Consider the following 16,073-nt stretch of genomic DNA (forward strand, 5'->3'; position numbering starts at 1 on the left):
CTTCATCAATGTGAAGATTACCACTTCTTTTTATGGCCAGTCATTACCAGAAGTATTTCAACACCGAAGATAAGAGAATGACATTCAAAAATGTGTTTCCTGTTGCTTTCAATTACTTAGAAATATGTGACTGTAGTGTCTTTAATTTAAACCACTATTTATTATTAAGTTATTCTAGGATGATTAATCAAAAGAGATAAAATCTGAGACCTAAGCATCATTTTTACCTCCTTTTTGCAATCCTTTCAATGCCTCAAAGAATACTTCTTATCTTGTAAAGTCACTCTCCTAAGAGGGTCAGGTTGTAATGATTTTTCGGTTTGGTCAAAGGCCACCTGTGCTGTTTGAAGGGGAAGAAAATAATCGCCTTAGCTTTTTAAAACAATCTGTTTTATCACCTACGAATACTTGAGGATCTCCTTTGATCGGAATTATATTTCAGTGAATTGTTGAAGAATTTCTGAGTTTTTTTCTTTTTGTAACTGCTAACTGTTGAAGCATTTCTGTATTTCACATGGGGTAGCAGAGACGTGTGTTTTTACCATCATGAGTTAAGAAGTTGCAATTTACATCTTATATAAACCTTGATTGCTCTAGTTGCCAGTTATTAGGTAACTGCTCACTGTTGGTTGGGTTTTTTTGTTGTTTTGTTTTTGGAATTACACTACATGTTTAAGTATTTCTCATTTTCTCATTTTTCTGTAAAGAGGGCAAGTGTGGCTACTTACTTACACGTACTGAATCTCACTCTCCAGGTGACGGTCGCTCACTGCTCCATCTTTTACTCATCTTTACTGTTAATTTATGACAACTCAGGGGGAAAAAATGTAACAAGCCTAGTTTGGTTACAGGTACACACAAGCTTGAATATTTCTCTGCACTGAAATGAAAGTGGCATAGCGCATCACCACCTGCTACATTTTGTATAGCATTTTATCAGCCATAAAAATAGGACAATCTGGAAAACTCTCGAGGGCGGGGAGAAGATGACAAAGTGTCTATCGCAGACACACCTAAATCAAGGTGGATGTAGCAAATCTCTGTCACTGCTTGAGAAGGACTTTGAGCTTGTGGCAGTCTTGCAAACTTACATGACTTCAGCACTTTACAACATTTTTTACTATGAATGTTCAATACAATTTAATATTTATAACTGATTTCTGAGCAACCGGCTCTAAGTCCGTTCTGTTAACTGCATGAAAAAAAAAATGTATGCCAATTTAAGTATGTCAATAATCAGGTTTTAAATGTTTGGAAGAAAATTAAAACAGGATTGCTGATTTGTTCTGTATTTGTGACATTCTGGTACTTCTAGATTTGCAATAAATGTATGGCTTTTTTTTTTATTAAGAGACTGATTCGTTTTTTTTGTATAGACTCTGGCATTCATTGTTTGATCCAACTCAAATTATAAAAGCTCAAGGAAGATTCACTTCAAACAATTTTTTTTCATGTTTCTGCAAGATCTTTTACCTCTCTATGGGAGACACACAAACATTTCCAAGAAGTGTTTGTTGAACTTGATTATTTCTTAATGAAAAATATATGAATGAAATGAGATCGTGGTCACTGTAGAGTAATAGCTAAGCCTATCAAAAGTAATAAATAGTGGAGATTATCTATATCCAGTTACAGACTAGTCCTAAGAGCTACTCCACCTCCAAGTGAACAGCATAGTCTCCATGCCAGGGATCAGCAGACTTGTTCAGGAAAGGACCAGATTGTAAATATTTAAGGCCTTGTGGGCCATGTGGGTTCTGTCACAGTGACTCAGCCCAACGGCTGCAGTGTGAAAGCAGCCAAAGACAAAATATAAAGTCATGAGCATGGCTGCTTCAATAAAAATTTACTGATGGATACTGAAATTTGAATTTCATCACAAATTTTTTTTTTTTAATTTTTTTCAACCACATAAAAGTGTTACCAAACAAGCAAACAAACAAAAAAACCTTATTAGCTTGTGGTCTGGAAAGAAAAACAGGCAGTGGGCTGGATTTGGCCTGCGACCTGCAGTTTCTAACCCCTGCCCCACGCAAAAGTGACCCTGGAAGTCTCAGGCCCACCAGGGGCACCTCTCTGGAAAGGAATGTCCTGGTAGGAAAGGATCATTGTGGTCAGAGTGGCTTTTGGCTCATAGGTGCCAGAGACAGGAAAGATCAAACTGCTGATGGCACGTTAATTATAAGTTTTCGTTTCCTGGGATTAAAGAGATTCTCCTCCGACCTTGTTGATTTAATAATGTTTCAGGCTAAACGAAGACTACTTCCCTCCTCAAAAGTAGAATTATTCCAGTGGTAAAAATGAGTTAAGATCATGTGCTCTTTTAAGACAAATGCACCCTTCATGGATACAATGTTTCCAAACCTTTTAACAAAGTTACCAGTTTTGTCCTCCCCTGCTGTGAAATGTAGCTTTTGTACATTTCTTTGCCTGTCCTGCAGCTTAATACCTGGTGAAAAAATAGAAAATAGATCCCGAGCCAGGGTTCCCATGGCCCAGTTATCCATTCAAGTCTCCTAGATGTATTTATTATTTATAACATTTAGATTTCCATACTCTTTCTCAAAAATATTTGAAATAAATAATCATGTATGCTTGTTTTAAAAAGCTCCCAAGTATCTGGCTCACTAACAGGGATTTAAAGTTCAGAGAACATTGCCTAAACGTTATGATCTTTACTTGAAACGACCAATTTAAAGACAAACCAGAAAAAAAAAAAAAAAGACAACTCAGCCTTGTTATGTGCTAAAAGGTTAATCCTATAAGTATACGTAAGTATATGGAGCCTTGAGAAAAGAGAAGCTGGACTTGCTTTCCAATTTGTCTCTGATACAGATGTTAATCAGAAGGTAGCAATGTCCCAACAGGTGGGCCAGCCATGTATAAGCAAGGAAACTAGCTCCCCCTGGTGTTCAGCTTCTGTAAGGACTCCCGGGGGTGCAGAAGAAGAAAAGACACAAGTTTCAGAACGCACAACACTGCTTTTCATGGAAGAAAATCTCTCCTATCCAAATCAAAATTACTTCAGTGATTATGGATTTCCTAGAGGGAAAACTGGCGAGCAAAAGTGATATTCCAGAACATTTTATCTACAAACGTGTTTTAAGTAGAGCTCAGCAAGTATTACGGAGAGAAAATAAACATTGTGACCATGTATTTATATTATTTAGACACCTTTCCAGCAACTCAAGAAAAAGCATGGCAACTGTACTGACCGCAATCTACGCCCCTGGAATTCAAGCCAAACTGTAAGCCCCTTTTCTACACGGACACCTCCTGTTCTCAGATCCGACCGTGCCCCGGAGATCCAGACTCACACATGCCAGTGTGACAGCACCTGGTGCCAACCAGGCATTTCCAACGTCACGTGTCCTCAGCAGAACTCTTGACCCTCCTCCCCAAACCTGCTCCTCCACAAATCCTATTGGCTTTACTTTCTAAATATATCCAGAACCTGCTTTTGCCAATTCTACCAGTAACCCTGATCCAAGCCAGTATCATCCTAGCTGGATTATGGCAATCGTCTTCTAGCTGGTTTGCCCAATTCTGCTATTGCTTTAATTTTCCTGCTTTAATTTTCCAGACAGAAGCATTAACGACAATCCTCTGAAGGCACAAATCAGTCACAACCTCATTTGAAACCTAAAACCCCTAACTAACAATGAGTTCTTCATGAACTGCTTGCTCTTACCTCCTTCCCTGCTCTAACTGCACCAGCCTTCTTTCTTGTTCCTTGAGAACACAAGCCTCATGCCTTAGCATCTGTAGCTCCCTTTCCCTGGTCTGCCCTTCCTTTTGATGTGTACATGATGTGACCCTTCAATTTGGTCTCCTCCGAACGTTCCTGAGGAGGCATTCCTGACTCTCCTATCCAAGACAGTACTTGCTTCTGCCCTTTACCCTGAAAAAAAGTTCTATAAGTATTTGTTTTCACTCATTAACCAGGCCTCATCCATTTGCACCTTAAGGTAGTGGGGGGTCTTTTTTTGTTGTTGTTTACTGCTACCTCCCCAGGCTTTGAGCAGGGCCTGGCACGGAGTAGGTGGTGCTCCAAAAATATTGTTCAATGAATGAATGAGTTTATTTCTCTTTGGCTTTTTCAAGAGGAAAGGACATGGTATTGATTTACATTTACAGCTCAAGACAGTTGGTGCTGCTAGAGAGCAGCTCGGTACCTCCAAGACACTGAAGGCTGTGATTCAAGCCCACTGGCCCAACAGCTGAGCAGTAAGGAAGAAAACATAGATCCATTGCAGACTAAACAAACAGCGGGAAGAAATTACTCCGGAGGGTAGGTGTGCAGATGGAGGGCCCAGTTTTAACATATTGCTGGAGCAGATTTTGTTTCAACGTAACCTATTTTCCAGTAGACTTTTTTTTTATAATGCCCTTTTTTTTTTTTTTTTTTTAATGCCTGCATGGAGAGCAAGTGCTTTTCTGGATATTGGGTCTCTTTTTGGTGCTATAGTAGAGTCCACGGATTGATTTCTCTGATTTTGAGCAACCCCAGATGGCTCCACTTGAATAGAAAAGAGGTTGAAAGAAAGTTTAATCTTATAACCACTTCTATAAACACTCCGGGAGCGGGCGGGGGAGGGGGGGTGGGAACGGTTAGGTTTCTGGCTCTTGGTATGTTACTTCTTATGAGGTCATGCAGCAGAGGGAAAACAAAGCAGAATTCGTAATTAGGGAGACTTGGACCCGGTCCACCTTTGCGTTGGTGCTACTGCGAACAAGTGTACTTCGCTACTGCAGGCCTGCGTCTCCGCGTGTGAAATGAACTGAGCAGGATTCACGTTATTCACACTCTACAATCCTGCATTCCAAAAGTGAAAACGCGTTTAGAGGACGGACCAAGCCCTTGGCAATGGGAGACAGTGTAAACACACATAAAAAACAAACAAACCCCAGCGCCTCAGGAAGTAACAGCAAGATCTAAAAGCCAATCGAATCCTTCCAGCGTTCACACGCTCTGGGCTCCAAGGGCAGCACTCCGGCGCGCCAACCCTTTTCCTCTAAAGAGCCTTTCCTGTGAACTCCTAGCAATTCCGCTTCCGAGGGGCGCCCTCCCGAGTGCAGCGGGAGACGGTACGAACGTAGAGTTTCGGTCCAGGACCGTCGCCGGAGCCACGCGGAGCCGCGGAGCCCTCGCCTGCGGCCCTGGGCGCTGAGATGCGCTCTCAGGGTCCAGTGCACGCCTGAGTTCGAACACTCGGGACGAGAGGACCATGTGAACTCTCTCCGTTTCTACATGGACTCCAGGTTGAAATGATAGTATTTTGGATGTATTGGACTCAATAAAACGTGAGACTAAGCCTGCTCTCCCGTGCCCTGGCCACACGAGCTCCCGCGGCCACCAGAAGCCATCCAGCTGCCACCAGCGGCCCGCGCTCTCCCCGCAGTGGACGGCGCCGCTCTAGCTTAGGGGCCCGGCCCGCGGAAGGGGCTCCGCCGCGCCCCCGAAAGCCAGCGCAGCGCACACGCGCCCCGAGCCCGCCCGCACTCACTGCTCCGCCGCCCGCCGCGCCGATCTGCCGGGCTCCCCGCGGCTTCCGCGCCCCCCTCGCTGTGGAGGCTGCGCTGTGGGCCGGGGGCGCGCGGGCGCGGCCGGGGGAGCGGGCCGGGGACGCGCTGCGCGCGCGCGCTCGCGGCAGGGCGGGGCGCGGTGCAGCGGGGCGGGCGCACGAGGACCGAGTCCGCAGCTGTGGAGCGGGGCTGGAGGGGTGGACAGCGCCGCCCGCCGCAGCACCCCGACCCTCGGGTGCAGAATGCACATGGCCTTGATGGCGGGGGGCGGGAGGGCCCTCGGGGCTGCGGGGGGCGAGCCCGGGAAGGCCATGTTCTTCCGTCCGGCCGGCCGTCGCCGTTACAGGGCTTTGGGAACTAAAATGTTGCCGCTTAATCCTTCTCCTGACCGAAGGGAGACGACTAATTCTGCCGGCGCCAACGCGAACATTTCCGATTCGCTTGTTTCTAGAACGGTGTGCAGACCGTGGAAAACTACTAGTGCTCTTCTCTGTTTGTTCATTTAGCATTTGCAAAGCAAGCTCTGCGTGGATTTCCGTTTGTTACTGAGTGAAAATCATTTCTCAAAACAAGGTTCACCTATAGTACATAAAATGTAGTTGCAGTAAACAAATTATAGTTTTTAAATTTAACCCTAAGAAATTGTCCAAAAGTAAATACAAGGCAATATTATACACTTGATGATTGCTGAATAAATGGCCATTACATTAAACTTAACAACTGTCCAACTTTTAACAGGACTCTTATGATTTGATTCTTTAAATAGAAGACATTTTCCTGATCTCTCCGTGCAGAGTTGGTACAAATGGACTCTGTCTTGTCCAAACAACCACGCCCCCCAATTTACACCTGCAGCCAAATCTGAATGTGTAGGTTTGTAACTCATGCTGACCTATAGGGCCAAACCTGTGCTTACCTTGTGGGAAAACAGAAGAAAACTGAACACAGGGCCAATAACAGTACGAAGAAATAAAACTTGTAACATAATCCATAAAAGTCCATGCTCCCTTGGGTTCTCTTTTCATATTAGAACCCTCCAATGAGTCTGAACACAAATCACCATTTTTTGTAAATGACCTTAAGAGGTCTCATCAAGGAAGAAGGTGAATGTCATAAGGGAAAGCATGTTCAGTTAGAATACGTGCTTTCAATCGCACTGCATAAATAAAGTTAACATGGAAAGAATTTAGGTTCCAAACTTCAAAATTTAAAATTACCTATAAGTTTTACCCTCCGGGTGAAGATGGGAACGTGGAAAAGGCAATCTGCTCACCAGCGTTCAAATGATCTGATCTAATTCTAGATGCATGAGATACATTGCATGAGATACACCATCTCGTAAAGGTGATTCGTCAAGCCTGTGGTTTTCAGCATGTTCCCCTACAGTGGAAATCCAGCCGATGTTCACAGCCTGACAGGCCAACACGGGCATTCCCGCCACACCAACAGGACCTCCCATCACACTCTCCGCCCTCCTCAAATGAACACTGCACAGTGCAAAGTGAGAGTGATACTATTGTAGGAATAAACCTAACACCTGCCCGAAGCCTACAGGAAAAGGGCAACACTCACAAACATAAGGCCCATTGTAACAAATTATGAGCAAGACCCTTCACAAATATTATGTTTGTTGTACAAGTCCTGTTAGTTTCACTTGTAAATATGGTTGAGAGGAGGTCACATTTTATAAGCTGCCAAACCCCAAGTGAACTATCGCTTCTTTCAGGCTCAAGGGACAACCAGCGAATAAAGGGAGAGCAGGCAGGCCCCCTGGGAAGGACAGTCCACAGACGAGGGATGTACATGGAGTAGGTGACTTGCCTGGGTCTACAGGAGGCAGAGCACTCCTTCTAAGAAATGAATCAAAAATCACCCCCTGGAAATTACATTCCTTGGATATCCTTTTTTGGGACATACACAGTGATTTTTATATTTACTTACTCATCTGTTAGTCCTAGCTCCCTTGTGAGATATAAACGTATTTCAAGGATGGAAATGATGAGCTCACTACCACGATCAGGCTAAGATGGAAGAGGGAGGGTTTATAGTTGTCAGCATTCCAAGTAAGCCTCATTTCAAAGTTCAGATGCTTTAAAGAAGGTTCCATTCTGTTACTTGACACAGGGCAGAATCAGTAAGCAGTTGTTCTAAGGAAGTACGGCATCCAAGGGAAAGCATAATGTGCAAGGGTTTACGGGAATTACTCCTAGGCGAAGGTCCTCATTTCTGGACAACAGCAAGGCATCTTATTATCCACTCCTTCCATTCCTTAAAGGCTTCCACAGGTTTTGGTAAATTCACGTGATCCTCCCGACTGTGCTCCCTGCTGACTCCAGGGCTGTCAGCGGACTCATCGTCAATCCACCTCACCAGCGCCTTGAGAAACAAAATCCAGATCCACACGTTCATAAATCAGGGCAAAATAGTTTGAGGCAGGAGAAACACGCTGACTTCTAAATCACATTATCTCAATCAGTGGCTCCTATTAGCCCCGTAAGATGTTCCGTCTGATAAAGACGTTTGTGAGTGTGGAACACACACTGGGTGAAGGAGCAGTTGCCAAAAATACACAAACTACGACTACAGAGGACGGTCAGAAGTGTGCATGGGAGGAAAGACGAGCACACATCCTCACAGGTTTTTCTGGATGGGAGGATTATGCTTTTCTCAACATGCCGAATGTTCCACAGGGCACTGGGTAAGTGCTTTCGAGCTGATGTCCAAGTGGTGCCCGTGTGAATGTGCACAAAGGCATAGGCAGACACACGTACGTAAAGCTCGCTGCGTGAGCAGTCACACCCACGAGGCGCTGTGATGGGTACAGACGCATTTGTGGGTTGGCGTGGATGCACGGACATGCACACACGTACCGAGATTACGTACTCTCCGTCTTCCTCCTTCAAGAAACTCATCCTTTCCTGTGCGTGAACAGCATACGCCCGTCTCACACGTGGGAAGATAAAGCATCTCTACATATACTTACGGTTTAAAAAAAAATGAACTCTGCCACGCACATCAGCATTCAGCCTGTTTTCCCAAGTCAAGTTCTCTGGCACTCAGCGAAGGGGACTAGGTACTCCCCCACGGTTTCTCACGGAGCCGCAAGTGCAAGGCGCTCAGAGGCAAGGCAGTTTTAAGAGGAGATTTCTTTGTGTGTTTTTCTTTTTTTTCAAACCACAGCTTCCTGCTTATCTTTGCACTAATTTCCTCTGATAAATTATAGCTCCACAGAAGGGCCTAATAGAAAATGGCAGTTTGCTAGTTAGATAACCACTTCCCTCCTTCCTTTTCTTCCCCTCATTTACCTGGTATCTGTCTACGATGTTGAAGCCCACAGCACACTGCAGCTTGCGTAAACAGATGGGGCAAAGGTTGAGGGGGCGCCGGTCAGCTTCCTCCAAGTGGTTGGAGCCTTGCATGAGGCATGCAAGCCACTGGCAGTGTCGGAGTCCAAATATGTGTCCAATCTCATGGGTTAAAGTCTGCAAGACACGCAGAGCAAGGCCTGGTAGCACCACCGTCAGCACAGAGTTACACCTGCCTTCTTTTTCTTGCTTTTCAAAGAAGCGAATTTATAGGGATCAACTCCCTTACTGTCCTCACCAAAACTTCAATCGGCCCAAAGACTTAATCCTTCATTTCCCTAAGTGTCTTACCGCCTTCCTCCCTACACTTCATTACTTCCCCTGGAGCAGGGTTTCTCAGCCTTGATACAGCTGACTGTTGGGTGGGATCACTCTTTGCATAAGCACATTGGGGACAGGGGAAGGACGCAGCTGTCCCATGCGTTATAGGATGCTTAGCTCCGCCCCCAGCCTCTACCCACTAGACACCAGTAACCCCCACTGTACAACTGCAACAATCGGAAATGTCTCTAGACACTGCCAGAAGTCCCCGGGTGGGAAAACTCACCCCTTGGTTACAACTGCTGCACTAGACCAGTGGGACACTTGTTACCCATTTAGATTCTGGGACCCTTCCCCCACAGATGCTGAGTCAGCAGGTTAGGGAGGAAGGGCGCTTAATCTGCATGTCAGCGGACACGCCAGGGGAGGCTGACATGGGGCACACACTCTGAAAACACTATAGCTCGCAGTGTCTAAGCACAACTTCCCAGCTGCAGGAAAAGCCCATGTTTCTGGCTACGGAGATGGTGGGGGAGGGAATCAGGAGGCGGGCTTTCCGAAGAGCAGGGCTTGGGTCAGGAGCTGTCAGTAGAATTAACCTCGGGAGAAGGTTGCTTTGGGCCAAAAGGAAGCCGTTCTCACCATGCCTGAAAGCAGCGGCCTCCAAGAACAGCTTGACTTGGTGGCCACCACAGCCTCAAAGAGTCAGTTACCTTACTCATAGCAGAATTCTGCAATGAAACTAGTGGCGAGGATATGCAGACAGCCAAGGCTGCGCGTCACCAACAGGACAAAAAGCCAGCATGGATACTGTAAATCTCAGTATTAAGGTCTCCATTTTAATTCTGTTTTATCGATGACTTCAATCAATATCCATCAAAAGTATGCAAGTTGATACAAACTCATTTATAATTAGGACCTGAAGGACTGTTTACACACAATTTAGACAATTAAGAGCTTTTTAAAAAAATACTGTTGATTTTTTTTTTTTTTTTTAATGACTCACCTTACAGGAACGAAGCAGCAAAATACTGGTCACTTCAGGGACATAATAGTTATCAAAAATGGAATAGTCACTTGAAGATACTCTCTGTAGCTTGTTCACTTTGCCTTCATAGTGTGAGCTATAAAAATCACTGCCGTACCTGGCAAAGCTGAATATCCCCACACCTGGAAGAGGAGGACAAGCAACAACAGAATGGGAGTAAGATTCCTGGATGAAAAACCAACAAAGAAAGCCCGTTTGGGCATCTAGTCCCTGGGTACAAATCTGGGCTACGGCGTTCACAGTCTAATATGCTTATAGTTTGCCAAGACAAAGGGGGACTTTTGCCCCAGATTTCCCCGTCTAGCTCTTCTGCTAGCCACATTGCCCTGCCCTGTAAGATTCAACGGTCTCGAGATCAACTTCTTGAGAATGGAAAATTCCAGAATTTTTTCCCCTCTAAGATTAGTCTTTTTTCTCAAAGAGTAGTCCAAATCAAGGACTCCAAGAGGAGCAAGGAAAAATGGTGACACACACACACACCACGCAGCCATGACTTTACTCTTTAGGAACACAACAACCAGATCTCTAGGTCCTACGGGTCAGCGAGGGTTCCTGCACGGCCCTGAGGCTTGGAGACCATGGTGGAGACCATGCCCTCACACAGAACCTCCTCCCACCTCCCCCTTCTCACTCAGAGCGTGACTCTATGTGGCTGCCGTCGGGGGACCAGAATAAACACTCCTGTAATGACTTCCTGTCACATTGAAGCTTCTGCACATAGAGAACAGGGTTTGCTGCACAACGCATTCTAAAGGGCATGGTTTTATAAGGTGACTTGTTTACGTTAACACTTTTATTTATGCCTCTTTCCGTTGTGATTTAAAATAAGGCATTTTTTGAAAAGGCTTTTTTTTTTTTTTTGTTAAAGAAATGAATTCATAGTAAGTTTGTCCAATCCAACTTGATCCAAAGAGAATGCTCCTCACCCCACCCTTCCAAGAGTTGCCTGATATTTGATATTTAGAGTGAGAGAGAGAGAACATTCTGAAAGTTAAGGAAAACCCAAGCCGCCTCCTGTCACAGCTGACCTCCTCTATCCTCTAGCCAACCAAGTGTGGGCATATTTTACTACAATACCTTTAGCAAGAACATTTTTTCCTTCTAATAAACTTACAGATGTAAGATTATTTTCTTTGGTAATTAAGTATTTCTCTGTTTTAAAACCCCCATCTTTGTAAACTTGGAGAGTATAGTCACTTATAGTAAGATACTATCTCACTGCCCAGTACATCAGCGCTGCTAGCTTACACCTTCTCTCAGGCCATGCACTATTCAAAAAACTTACTAAAAGGGGCACCTGCGTAGCTCAGTGGGTAAGCCTCTGCCTTTAGCTCAGGTCATGATCTCAGGGTCCTGGGATAGAGCCCCTGCATCGGGCTCTCTGCTCAGTGGGGAGCCTGTTTCCTCCTCTCTCTCTGCCTACTTGTGATCTCTCTGTCAAATAAATAAATAAAATCTTTATAATAAAGAAAGAAAGAAACTTACTAAAAAAGGGGGGGGCCTTAAAGTAGAAACATTTTAGGAGAATGCCTCCTGACCATCTCCAATGCCGTAAGATAAATTAGCTAGCAATGTCTAGGTAAATTTTTTTAACCTTTTTTTTATGTTTCCATCACTGTCAGGTTAATTATAAAAGGAGAGAGAAAAATTCAGCTCATAAAAGTTTATTTCTGATAGGGGTGCCTGGGTGGCTCAGTCGGTTAAGCATCTAAGCCCTAGGTTCAGATCATCTCAGGGTCCTGGGATGGAGCCCCGGACTCCCCCCAGTCCCCATGTGGAGCTCCCTGCTGAGTGGGGAGTCTGTGTCTCTCTCTCCCTCTACCCCCAGCTTGAGCTCTTCCTAATAAATAAATAAAATCTTTTTAAAAAAAAAGTTTATTTCTGAAAGAAAGATAGCTCTTGAAAAATCAGAAAGACAGCAGTGGCCAGAGTCTCCAAGAGGGGGTTGGGGACACTCTAAGAATGTAAATGGAAAAGTCACCAATGAAGGAGCAGCGGGAGGAAGAGACTCTGTGGTGCCCTGGGCTCCCACCTCTAATGAATGTGTCAGAAAGGGAAATGCCTAATAGAAAAAAAACATTTGTTAAAGAAAGGGTCCACCCCCAACAAGCCCCAAGGCTGATGTGACACCTAGACAGTCAAACTGGTACTCTGAAAGCACAATCCTGGGTACTTACTCCCCAGCCCCAGAGCGCTAATGGACCACCACTCCCCTCAGTGCACTGGACTCCCCTTCAAACCTGTCAGATCCTAGCAGACGAGGGTAGAGAAATTACAGCACAAACGGATGGGTGGAGAGAAAAGGGAGTGGAGAGAAGGCCAAAAGAAAGAAATACAATAAGGCAAAAATGGGATTTACTTCCAGATCCTTTTCTACCCTCAGTATTACAGTGCAGAATTCCCAGTGAGTCAAGTTTACTATATCTCAAATCAAAAACTGAAGTTGACTTTACAGAAGTAAAATAATGTCATGAGCCACAGAATAAGAACGTTGCACACTTGTAAATCAGCCTATGGTCACTCTAGCTATGCAAGAGATCTACAAAAAGAATTGAAAAACAGCAGGATTTTCACTTATGTTAACGATAGTACAAACATCCTTAACATGATTAATTCACCTTGTCCCTGAATTACTGACATTTACCATCTGTTGTGCAGAACATCTATATGGATGCTAGGCATACGTATACACTTTTTATGTATCAGCACAGGTAAACTATCTCAAAAGGACTCTCTAAAATAGGTATCATTGGGATGCCTGGGTGGCTCAGTGGGTTAAGCTGCTGCCTTCGGCTCAGGTCATGATGCCAGGGTCCTGGGATTGAGTCCCACATCAGGCTCCTTGCTCGGCGGGGAGCTTGCTTCTCTCTCTGCCTCTGCCTGCCAGTCTGCCTGCTTGTGCACTCTCTCTCTCTGACAAATAAATAAATAAAATCTTTAAAAAAATAAAAAATAAAATATAAAATAGGTATCATTGGCCTCAAGGTCATGTAGGTAGTGCATGGCTCATCGATCATCAGAATCCAAGCATACTACTTCCTGAGCGTAGCACCATATACCACAAATAACATAGTCCGAAGTATTAAAATGATAATTGGTTGGACTTTCTTCCCTTTATCAACAGGTTCAAATAACTCTCAAGGTGAAGAAACTTCTACCAAAAATGTCAAAAAGAAATACCATCTGTCAAAGAGGCCTGTCCAAAGACAAAATTCCAGGAGTCTCGTGGGTAAAGATCAATCATTGTTATTCCCACAATACAGAAGGCATCTCTAGGTTTCTTCTTTTTTAAGAACCTCAGGATATGCCCTATTTGGAAAAAAAAAAAAAAAAAAGTCCATGTGAGATATATATATATATATATATATATATAGCCATACATGTATCTAATAGCTCCTCTCCTCAATTCAAATTGTAAAGTTGTTTGATTCACCTGCATGAATTTGTAGGTTTTGTGTGTTATCATTGACTCTAAAGGAACACCTCGTGACAGAGACAGGAACCGGTTCTAGGAGTTTTACTGTCAAGCCATAGAAAAATGCTTCACAGTATCCCTTCAGCCACTTAATATATTCTTCACTGATAACTCTGGTGTTTCCCAGAGACCCTAGAAGACAGAAAAAATGCAAGACAGACTTGAGGATGATTAAACATTCAGTCTCTCAGTCTATAATTAGAAATTTGAAGTTAGAAGCAAACTAACTCTAGATTTTCAATAAATCTTTATCACTCGTTGATGTGAACATGAATTACAAAGAAACGAAATGTCCCTTTTTAAGGCGATTTGGGTACAAAGGTTCCACCACTGTAACGAGTGTAAAAAAATGATCATAAAACTGCCCACTTGAATGAGATCAGTAGCCCAGGGCTATCCCTGGCAGCAGGCCCACTGCAAACCAACCCGAATCCAGCACGTTACCAGTGTATACCAATGCACTGTATATAAATACTGCGTTTCTCTGGAGACGGTGCCTTTCTAGAAGGATCACTGAAAAACTCTTCGAAGTCTTGGGGAGCCTCAGGATGGGAGATGATCCAGTCTGATTCTGAATGCAGGGTAATGGGTCCAAACAGATCATTGTCCGGCTTGAAGGCTTTGTTCAGCAAGCGCCGTTCGCCAGCATCTAACTTCTCATACTGTGACACGAGCGTCGGGTTCTTTGAGATGAGAGCTGTTTTTAGAGTCTGTTCAGAGTGCTGTACTGTTTGCATCTACCAGGAAAACACAAGCAATCAGATAGACAATGCACATCCACTCCGGTGACTTGAATCTGCCTATCCTCCACATACATCTCTCATTTCTGCCTTTTTTTTTTTTTTTACTATTATTCGCACCAAACAACCGGTTTTCTTCCCCATTTCCAATCCATTTCTTGGGGAGGGTAGCTGAAAAGGTGAAAAGAAAAATCGCGAAGTTCATTCCTCCTTCTCTTAGGGAACCTGCTCCCGTTACAAAAACCCTAAGAGAATAAAGAGGATAACCTGATTCCCTATTTCCTTCTGTCCCTGGGGTAACAATATTATGAATTGACTCATTAGGGCCGCATGAAAAATACTCATCTTTTCCAAGGTGACTCAAAGATGTTCCAGACCACACAAAAAGAGAACTGATGTAAGTCCTACCATTGCTGTAACTTAACTGCAGGCTGGTAATAGATCTCGGCCACTGAAGTTTATTGCCTCAAAGTCATGTCACCCTGGGGAGGACATCAGGTGACTAACCAAAAGCCAGACTCACAATGACAGGTTTCTTCCATTCACATCGTGTTCCTCTGTAGGGCTGTCATCCTTCCTTCTGAATGCGTCAAACAGCTGTTCCACCACGAGGCTTTTTGAGTTAGAAAAGGGAAAAAAAAACTGTGGACTCACTCTCTGGAACCCATCATATTTCCTAATTCTCTAGATTTTTTTTTTCCAGTTTAATGATTGACAATTGATGGGAAAATTCAAGCTAATGTAATGTCTGTTCATTCTCGTTGGACATCAAAATCGTGGGGTTCCAGAGCGAGGGCGAAATTCCCAAACGGAGGTCACTAATGTCAGAGCTCTGATATGTGTATAAAATCGTCCTCAGGGCTCCCCAACTGGGCTGACCTTTCACTTCTCCTACAGGACAAAATAATAACCAAATGTGCCCTCCTGCAGGCCACCTACCTTTAGGGAGGTAGGCTCCCATCGAAGATTTTGCCTTACAAAGACGGGCATGCCTGCGCCTGGTCGGGGAAGTGCTGTGCGGGGTGCCTTCGCCCTAATATTACAAAGGCAGTGTGAAAGGTTGGCCACCCTGGGTGGAACCGCGGGAGGCAGGAGAGGACCGCTCCTGTGGGCTGGAGGCCTGCAGTGCTAAAACCAGCACATCCTGGGCAAACCTCGACAAGCTGGCCGCCCCCGCCGGTTGCTATAGCAACCCGCACCTTGGCCTGAGGCCCGTGCAACCGCGACCCGGTCCCTGGCTGGGGTGGAGTGGGGATCCCCCGGGGAGTCTCGCTTCGTCTTTCCGCCCGGAGGAAGCCTCCTCAAAGGGCCGTGCTCTCCGGAGACGCCCCCGTCCCCCGCTGTCCTCCCCTGCTTCCGCCGCGGCGGCCCCGCCCAAATCCTCATCCCTCCCCACCGACCGCGACAGTCCCCATCCTCCACAACCAAGCCCCCAACCCGGGACGCCACAGCCGGGATCTGACGGCTCCACAACACTGCCCTCACCCCGCCAGCACCGGACACCGCCCGCTTTCTGCGGCGGCCCCTGCGCGCCCGCACGTCGCGCCCCGCGCCGTACAACGCGCCCTCCTCCGCCCCGCGCCGGCGCAAAGCCACGCCCCATCGCGCCGCGCACCGCGCCGCCCCTCCGTCGCGCCCCGCCACGCCCCTTCGCGCGA

General features: G+C 45.4%; 2 protein-coding genes across 9 annotated transcripts in view; both read right to left on the bottom strand.

Annotated features, from left to right (window-relative positions):
• ARSG (arylsulfatase G) overlaps nucleotides 1–5,569 on the bottom strand; it is a 100,626-nt gene extending 95,057 nt beyond the window's left edge. For 4 of the 6 annotated variants that reach the window (XM_032870767.1, XM_032870773.1, XM_032870774.1 and 1 more), the window contains exon 1: nucleotides 228–1,471. The gene's annotated coding sequence lies outside the window, so the exon portion shown is untranslated. Of the gene's footprint in view, nucleotides 1–227; nucleotides 1,472–5,507 lie in introns of those variants that run through there. The other 2 variants (XM_032870769.1, XM_032870770.1) reach the window with 2 other exon arrangements.
• A 1,568-nt stretch (nucleotides 5,570–7,137) lies between these two features.
• AMZ2 (archaelysin family metallopeptidase 2) lies at nucleotides 7,138–15,808 on the bottom strand. Of its 3 annotated transcripts, none has more exons than XM_032870782.1 (8): nucleotides 15,355–15,808; nucleotides 14,939–15,028; nucleotides 14,151–14,412; nucleotides 13,634–13,807; nucleotides 13,381–13,509; nucleotides 10,159–10,322; nucleotides 8,832–9,008; nucleotides 7,138–7,902 (listed from the first exon to the last, which is right to left on the bottom strand). In XM_032870782.1, the coding sequence occupies exons 3-8, from the start codon at nucleotides 14,410–14,412 to the stop codon at nucleotides 7,747–7,749; spliced, it is 1,062 nt and encodes a 353-aa protein (XP_032726673.1). In that variant the 5' UTR covers nucleotides 14,939–15,028; nucleotides 15,355–15,808; the 3' UTR covers nucleotides 7,138–7,746. The 3 variants fall into 3 exon arrangements, with proteins under 3 accessions (XP_032726673.1, XP_032726671.1, XP_032726672.1); XM_032870780.1 differs by having other exon boundaries at nucleotides 14,130–14,412; nucleotides 15,355–15,792; XM_032870781.1 differs by lacking the exon at nucleotides 15,355–15,808 and having other exon boundaries at nucleotides 14,130–14,412; nucleotides 14,939–15,188.
• Between the last annotated feature and the right edge of the window lie 265 nt (nucleotides 15,809–16,073).

The sequence above is a fragment of the Lontra canadensis genome, unplaced genomic scaffold (genome assembly GCF_010015895.1).
Source record: "Lontra canadensis isolate GAN:19392208 unplaced genomic scaffold, GSC_riverotter_1.0 scaffold41, whole genome shotgun sequence".
In the NCBI taxonomy this organism is placed as follows: Eukaryota; Metazoa; Chordata; class Mammalia; order Carnivora; family Mustelidae; genus Lontra; species Lontra canadensis.

Excerpts from the sequence above, each read along its gene's own strand:
- AMZ2 (XM_032870780.1), bottom strand. The coding sequence starts at position 14,412 with ATGCAAACAGTACAGCACTCTGAACAGACTCTAAAAACAGCTCTCATC. Across the intron at positions 13,808-14,129 it reads TATTTATATACAGTGCATTG|GGTCTCTGGGAAACACCAGA; the intron begins GTATACACTGGT and ends TCTGTCTTCTAG. Across the intron at positions 7,903-8,831 it reads ACATCGTAGACAGATACCAG|GCGCTGGTGAGGTGGATTGA; the intron begins GTAAATGAGGGG and ends TTGTTTCTCAAG.